The 6,970-nt window shown below is 49.5% G+C and overlaps 1 protein-coding gene across 4 annotated transcripts; it reads left to right on the plus strand.

The window, feature by feature from the left end:
- Nucleotides 1-926: 926 nt before the first annotated feature.
- Nucleotides 927-4,752, plus strand: LOC125509666 (serine/threonine-protein kinase D6PK). Of its 4 annotated transcripts, none has more exons than XM_048674684.2 (3): nucleotides 927-1,158; nucleotides 2,191-3,157; nucleotides 3,527-4,752. In XM_048674684.2, exons 2-3 carry the CDS (start codon nucleotides 2,292-2,294, stop codon nucleotides 4,392-4,394), a joined length of 1,734 nt encoding a protein of 577 aa, XP_048530641.1. In that variant the 5' UTR covers nucleotides 927-1,158; nucleotides 2,191-2,291; the 3' UTR covers nucleotides 4,395-4,752. The 4 variants fall into 4 exon arrangements, with proteins under 4 accessions (XP_048530641.1, XP_048530639.1, XP_048530642.1 ...); XM_048674682.2 differs by having other exon boundaries at nucleotides 931-1,153; XM_048674685.2 differs by lacking the exon at nucleotides 927-1,158 and adding an exon at nucleotides 1,310-1,623.
- The last annotated feature ends 2,218 nt before the right edge of the window (nucleotides 4,753-6,970 follow it).

The following is a 6,970-nucleotide window of genomic DNA, read 5'->3' on the forward strand; positions in this document are numbered from 1 at the left end:
AAAATCAAGTTTGCAGTCGAATATGTACCTATTTGCACCAAATATACTGTTGTGGTGCTTCTTATCTTGATGGCTTCAATCTCCGAGGACACAAGATGATCTCTTTTCTTTTTGCGTATGTACTCAAATGATGTTCGAAGGTGGATATTCTATTTTGATGCACATGAGAGAAGAACAAAGAAGAAGCAGCAAGAGTACCATAACTAGGGTCCGGTGAACCATTTTTCCTTATCTTCAAGTGTTTGTCATTTCCCTATCTACACGACCCCACACGAACAGGTATATCGTCATGATATGCGAACATATATTATAGATAAAAGTGAAAACAAAAACCTGTCTATACATCCCCAAACGCGAATCTTGGCGCAGATCAACGGCACAGAATCTGCGTGCGCCGCACTTACGCGCCCTAAACCCTCTCCCGGAATGGATAGACCGTATCGAATTGATCGAACGAGCTTGACTCTATAACACAAACTTTTAGATCAATGCCTTTGAATTCCAAAACAAATTCCTTTACAGCATGCACACACATTCCCCCCATGAAACCCTAGATGGGAAGAACGGACGGCCAGGATGGGCCTCCAGCACCACCATCGCCATCCAGATCTCTGCAACAGGAAGCGCCCGCAAGCAGGGGAAGGAGGAGGAAAGTGGACGTTGGGCACGGGAGTCTCGGTCCGTGGGAAAAAGAGGGAGCGAGAGGAGGGAGACCACGCCCTGCACGCCGTACCCTCGGCTGGCTACCCACCCTAACCCTAACCCAGGTTTAATTTACTCACCACCATCATCATCAACCGCTCTGTAGACTAGTTTATGCGCCCCAAAAGCCCAGCTTTTCACCACCACCACCATCATCTTTGACCCGTCCCTCCATCCCCTCCCCTTCTCCCCCACAAGCGCTTGTCTCTTTGCAGGCTGGGCCAGCCACTGACCCAGCGCCAGCAGCTCTCCTCCCCTTGCCCGGATGAATCCCCACACCAATTAGTACTCTCGCCACTCCACCCGCCCCCACCTCCCTCCACTTCCCTCCGCCATTGCCAGCCCCGCCCGCACATGGCCCGCCTTCCGCGCGGAGACGACGAATATCCCGCCGCCGCCGCGTCTCCGCTCCCTCGACCCGCCGCCACGGCCACCCCGCCCTCCTCCTAAGGTAAGGTATGCCGCCTCCCCCGCCCGGCCACGGCCCGGCTGCTTGGTTTCTTGACTGGACGGCCGCCTAGGGATTTAGGGGCGGCGTCATTTTCCTCAGGTGGAGGTGGGGATGGATATGCGGGTGCTCCTTCTTGATCTGCTGCTTGTGCGGCTTTACCGCCGCCGCCCATCACTCTCCAGATCCAATCCCGCCCCTTTTATTCATTAAAAAACCATTTTTTCTCTCTTCTTTCCGTTGCTTGCCTGCTAGCTTGCATTCAATGGGGGCGCTGGAGTGAGTGCCCCCCATGCCCTGATGTGGATGCCATGCTAGTCTGTCCCTACGTATGCGCGACACCGCATGTGTGCTTGCCGCGCTGTGGCTCATATGATCCATGGCGCGCTCCATCATGCCTGCTTCTCCCTTTGGGGGAAGGGAGGGGAAAGGTGGGATGTGTGCGCCTTGTGACGAGCTCGCAGCTGTGCCAGGTTGCAATGCTCCCTCCTTCCTTCCTCCCCCTTTCCATCCCCTTCACCTCGCCGCTTTGGGGATATCTTAAAGATTCCCTTTTGTTATTAATCCCCGCGGTTCTGGCCCACTCCGCCCTATTTTTGTGGGAGATGCTGCTGGCTCGGGGTTTCCTGGGGGTGGGGTGGAGTGGGGGGCTTGTGATTTCTTCTTTCTAGCCAGGACCTCTCTCCTCCCTTCACCTCCTCTCTTCTCCTCTTTTGGGATGCGGCGGAGTGGCAGGGGCGGCCGGGTGGATGGATCTGCCCAGCGCTTAGTTGCAGTAGCTTGTGTGTGAGTCTGCAGGTGACTTCTTGGTCTCATGGGTGGTTCTCAAAATGATTCCCCCCTTTCTCTTTCTGTGTAGGGATTTCTTTCTTTTCTGCTCGGCGTGTCCGTTTTAGGTTGTTGTTTCTGTCGATTTTACCTGGTGGTTTGGATTTCTTGGAATATTTCTGATCCTTGTTCTCTTCTGGTGAATTGATACGAACAAACCCTAGTTATTTTATTGGTATGCTGATACGCTGTCTGGGCGAATTGATTTGCAGGTTAGGAGGTTGGGAATTGCTCGGTCAGCCTTGTACTGAGCACTGACCGGGCGCCTAGACTGGGCGTTTGTTGTGATTCCGGTCAACCGCTTGCTCAGTTCATGTCTTCCAAGCCTGCCTCCCAAAGTATGCCGGAGCAAGCGGCAAAGCCAAAGGAAATGGGTGAAGATGACAGGCAGCGATCTGCTGCTGAGGAGGTTTCGGGGGAGCCGGACCAGCAGCAAGAATCTCCAGCTCCTGTGCTGGACAAGGATGCTCCAGATCTCTCCTCAGACTCTGGGGGCCTGGATGTGCCACTAGCCCCAGAGGCAGAATCTGATGAGTCAAAAGAGACCAAGAACTCCGATTCCAACGAGAATCAAGAAAAGAAGTCGTCGCAAAAGAGTAGTATCAGTGATAGCTTTATTTCAGCTAAAGTGAGTGATGGGACAAATAGTCTGGGTAAGACCAGTGGTAGTGCTAAGACAAGTGGCCGAGATTTCACCGAGAGTGGCAAGAGCAGCATGTGCCGTGTTAGTGCAAGCAGTGATTTGAGTGATGAGAGCTCCTGCAGCAGTATGAGCAGTGCCACCACAAAGCCGCACAAAGGGAATGATTCGAGGTGGGAGGCCATCCAAGTGGTCAAATCCAGGGAGGGCGTTCTTGGTCTGAACCAATTTAGGTTGCTTAAGAAGCTGGGTTCTGGTGATATCGGAAGTGTGTATCTCTCTGAATTGAGTGGTACCAAGAGTCACTTTGCAATGAAGGTGATGGATAAAACATCTCTGGCTAGTCGGAAGAAGCTGCTCCGGGCACAGACCGAGCGGGAGATACTGCAGTCCCTGGATCATCCATTTCTGCCGACCCTATATACTCATTTTGAGACGGACAAGTTTTCGTGTCTGGTTATGGAGTTCTGCCCTGGAGGGGACTTGCACACTCTTCGACAAAGGCAGCCTGGAAAACATTTTTCAGAGCAAGCAGCAAAGTATGCACTTTCTCTTGCTAATTATTTCACATGAATGATTTGTTTATAACATTCTTTGTTAGGTATTTTATCATGTGTCTCGTCTGCTTCAACATCACTTCATTATTTTTGGGCCTGATAGCTTCATGTTGCCATAGTCAGGTTGCATATGAAATACTTAAGTCTTTTTTACGTCGTAATATATAGCATGTTTATTGTGCACAATAGAATCAGAAAGGTGCAGTATGTTGTAGAAACTAATGTGTCCCATGCTGATAGTTGCACGTTGCTAAGTGGATCATTGTTGGATTTTCATTTGCCTATGAAAGCTGTGCTGAATGCTGACGAAGGATTTAACTTATTTTTTTTCTTTCTCTCTTGATGTTTCAGGTTCTATGTAGCAGAGGTGCTCCTTGCATTGGAGTACCTGCATATGCTCGGGATTATATACCGTGATCTCAAGCCAGAAAATGTCCTAGTTCGGGAGGATGGGCACATCATGCTGACTGATTTTGACCTCTCTCTTCGTTGTTCAGTGAGCCCAACCGTGATCAGGGGTGCAAATCCTGGCTTAGATGCGCTGCAGAGGAACAATGCAGCGTACTGCGTCCAACCTGCGTGCATTCAGCCATCCTGTGTTGTTCCAACCACATGCTTTGGTCCTCGATTCTTCTCGAAATCCAAGTCCAAGTCAAAGTCTAAGAAGGAGAAGCCAAAGCCGGACATCGTGAACCAGGTTAACCTATTCCCTGAGATGATCGCCGAGCCAACTGATGCTCGGTCCATGTCCTTTGTGGGCACCCACGAGTACCTGGCCCCAGAGATAGTGAAAGGGGAAGGCCATGGCAGCGCGGTGGATTGGTGGACCTTTGGCATATTCTTGTACGAACTACTGTTCGGCAAGACCCCTTTCAAGGGTTCAGGCAACCGGGCGACGCTTTTCAACGTCGTCGGTCAGCCCCTGCGGTTCCCAGAGTCCCCGCTAGTGAGCTTCTCGGCAAGGGACATGATAAGGGGACTACTGGTCAAGGACCCGCAGCACCGGCTGGGCCACAAGCGTGGGGCCACGGAGATAAAGCAGCACCCCTTCTTCGAGGGCGTGAACTGGGCCCTTATAAGATGCGCGAGCCCTCCGGACATACCCAAGCCCGTGGAGCTGGACTGCCGCCCGAAGCAGGCCCCGTCGGCGAACGGGAAGGTCGCGCCGGCCTCCAACCAGAAGGGCTCGGACAACTACCTAGAGTTTGAGTTCTTCTAGCCTCTCTTTGGTGGTGCATTATGGATCCTCCGGAACAACAGCACATTTGAGCTGAGGCACCACAGAAAGAGAAAGTGTAGAGCTCCCCCTCTTGGCCTGGGAAGGTACTCTCATTTGTTGTAGATTGTATGCTCTTTTCTGGAGCCTCCTCCCCAAGTTTTCTTCTTTCCTTTTTTCTTTTTCGCCATTGAACTTGTTAGTCCTCTCTCTTAGTCAACCAAATACTCTATGCATGTTAATTGCGATTTTCGGAAACCGCATTGTGGCGGTGCCTCCTGAACGGGTTTGAAGGAGCGCGCCTGTTCAGGCCGTCGAATGTAACCGCTATTTGTACCTTGTAACTGATGTTTCTTCTTCATCCATCGCTCGCTCCGCGTCGCTTATTCTGCTGCTTCTAGTGTTGCTGATACCTTCATGCTAACAGACAATGCAGCTGTTACTATCTATCTCACCAGGACCAGGTATTCCTGTTGTATGAATATGATTGCAGATTGTGACATGTGGAGAGTAGGAACAAGCTTATTTATGTATGCACGTCTCTTGCCCGGTTTTTGATGTTGTGTGAGATGAAAGAAGGGTGGTTTATACTCGCTCCGTTCCAAAATACTTGACTTTCATTTGTTCATGGATGTACCTATATACTAAAATATGTCTAGATACATCTATATTTTGACAAATGGAAGGCATGTATTGTGGAACGGAGGGAGTACATACTTCCACACCATGGATGCTTCTTTTCTGAGGGAATTCACATCATGTATGCTACTTCCTCCGTCTTAAAATAACTGTCTCTGATTTAGTACCCCTCTATAAAGAAATATAAGAGCGTTTGGATCACTATTTTATTTCTTTATGGGGAGTACAACTTTGGGAGGGATTTGGATTTGCTTCAGCGAGATTTTTCGCATGGGTCTTGGGTTCAGATTGACGTATCTCTCGGCTGGAGATGAACTTTCAGGACAGAACAGGAGATGCACCACCAGCACTTTGACAACTCACAGGCCTGTTGCCCACTCAAGTCAGTTTGGGGATGTTGGAGTAGCTAGCTAGGAACCGTGTCGTGCTGGAACTTCTTCTTTTGGCGACGAGTGCCATTGCTGGAAGTTTTAAGCTGGGGAGAAAAATATCAACCGAAAACAACAGTACCTTTCAGCGGGAAACATCACCCTCAAAGACGAGTCAAGCCACCACCGTCCGTTGAGGAATCCTATTTCTCGCATGGTGGACACGCGTGTGCGTGTGTGTGTGTGTGCGACTCACCAAAAATCCTATTTCTCGCATGGTGGACACGCGTGTGCGTGTGCGTGTGTGTGCGACTCACCAAAGCGTGTCATTGTCCAAGATGGTACAAGCCGGGTTCCATAGGAAAGTTGTCACGCCAATCAGGCCGATATGGCGACTCTGATAGAGTTGTCCTAGTAAAGCGTGTTGTCGCCCAAGATGACAAACTAGGTTCCGTATGAAAGAAGTTGCTAGGCCTTCAACGGTGCTACCGGTGCCAAATTGGCCAAAAAGGTGCCGCATTACCAAGTTGTTAGGCCTTCAACGGTGCTGCCAATGTCAAATTGGCGAAAAAGGTGCCACATCACCACCGACGACCAAAGAAAAAGTTCTGGCACCAGCTTCACATTGGAGTGCAATGTAGCCTGTAGGGCACAAACGCCAAATGGTTGGAAAGTGCATTTGGTACCGGTGCGGGCATACATTGTGGAAGGCCTTAGTAATGTGGCAACGAGCTGCAATGTCCGTCGGTTTAGCTGAAAATTCATGTTCAACACTCCTAACTACACTGATTTACACATTTGCCCCGAGTGTCATTCATGCTTACTTTTTCAGTGTTTTTACCTTGAGAGGTTTGCCTTCTCATCCGTGTTAATTATTATTTTGCCAGTTTTTTCCAGGACTTTGATGAATTGATTCTCATTTCTCCTAACCGGTTCTTTTCCGAGCTTTTCTTGCTCGTATATGTTTTTCCATATGGCTGCCTGAGCCTGCACACAACGATGAAAACACCTTGCACCGGGGAAACGGCTCGTGTTACCACCGTCGCACAATTCTTGAGGGCGTCCGAGGTAAACGAGGTAGATAAGGGCAATTGGTGTCCGCGTCATGCCAGATTATCTTGATATGGCAAGAAATGGAAAATTGCAAATGATCTAGGTTCCCTTTTTAGGGGTGACAAATGATCCAATTGCAACTAAATGTGGGGCAAAAGATCAATTCTCTGACAGGAAAAACGGGCAAAGATGGAGAAACCTACCGGCCCAAGTTGCACAACGGGCACACAGCCCATAGCTAAGCATAAAACAAAAGTTAGTAGCTCTCAGCCCATAAAGGGTATAACTGAACCGGGCCTAAACAGCAAAGGGCGACATTTGTTCCAGGTCTGCTGAGACATATATACAGTACGCATGTAATAGTTTCAATTCCAGCTCTTTTCTTTTTGAGCGTAGGAACTTTCATTTTGAGGCTCATAATCTTGCCAAATTTGCTTGTAACCTAGATGTAGGTGAACATGTGTGGTTGGGCAATCCTCATGGCTCAAACCTTGTATCTATGACCGTGGTTTTGGATGA

This window comes from Triticum urartu, chromosome 5A, assembly GCF_056163025.1.
Source record: "Triticum urartu cultivar PI428250 chromosome 5A, HENAU_Tu73, whole genome shotgun sequence".
NCBI lineage: Eukaryota > Viridiplantae > Streptophyta > Magnoliopsida > Poales > Poaceae > Triticum > Triticum urartu.

What these genes read in the sequence shown, in the direction of transcription:
- LOC125509666 (XM_048674684.2), top strand. Translation starts at nt 2,292, where the DNA reads ATGTCTTCCAAGCCTGCCTCCCAAAGTATGCCGGAGCAAGCGGCAAAG. An exon ending in TTTTCAGAGCAAGCAGCAAA is followed by an intron (nt 3,158 to 3,526) that starts GTATGCACTTTC and finishes TTGATGTTTCAG; the next exon opens with GTTCTATGTAGCAGAGGTGC.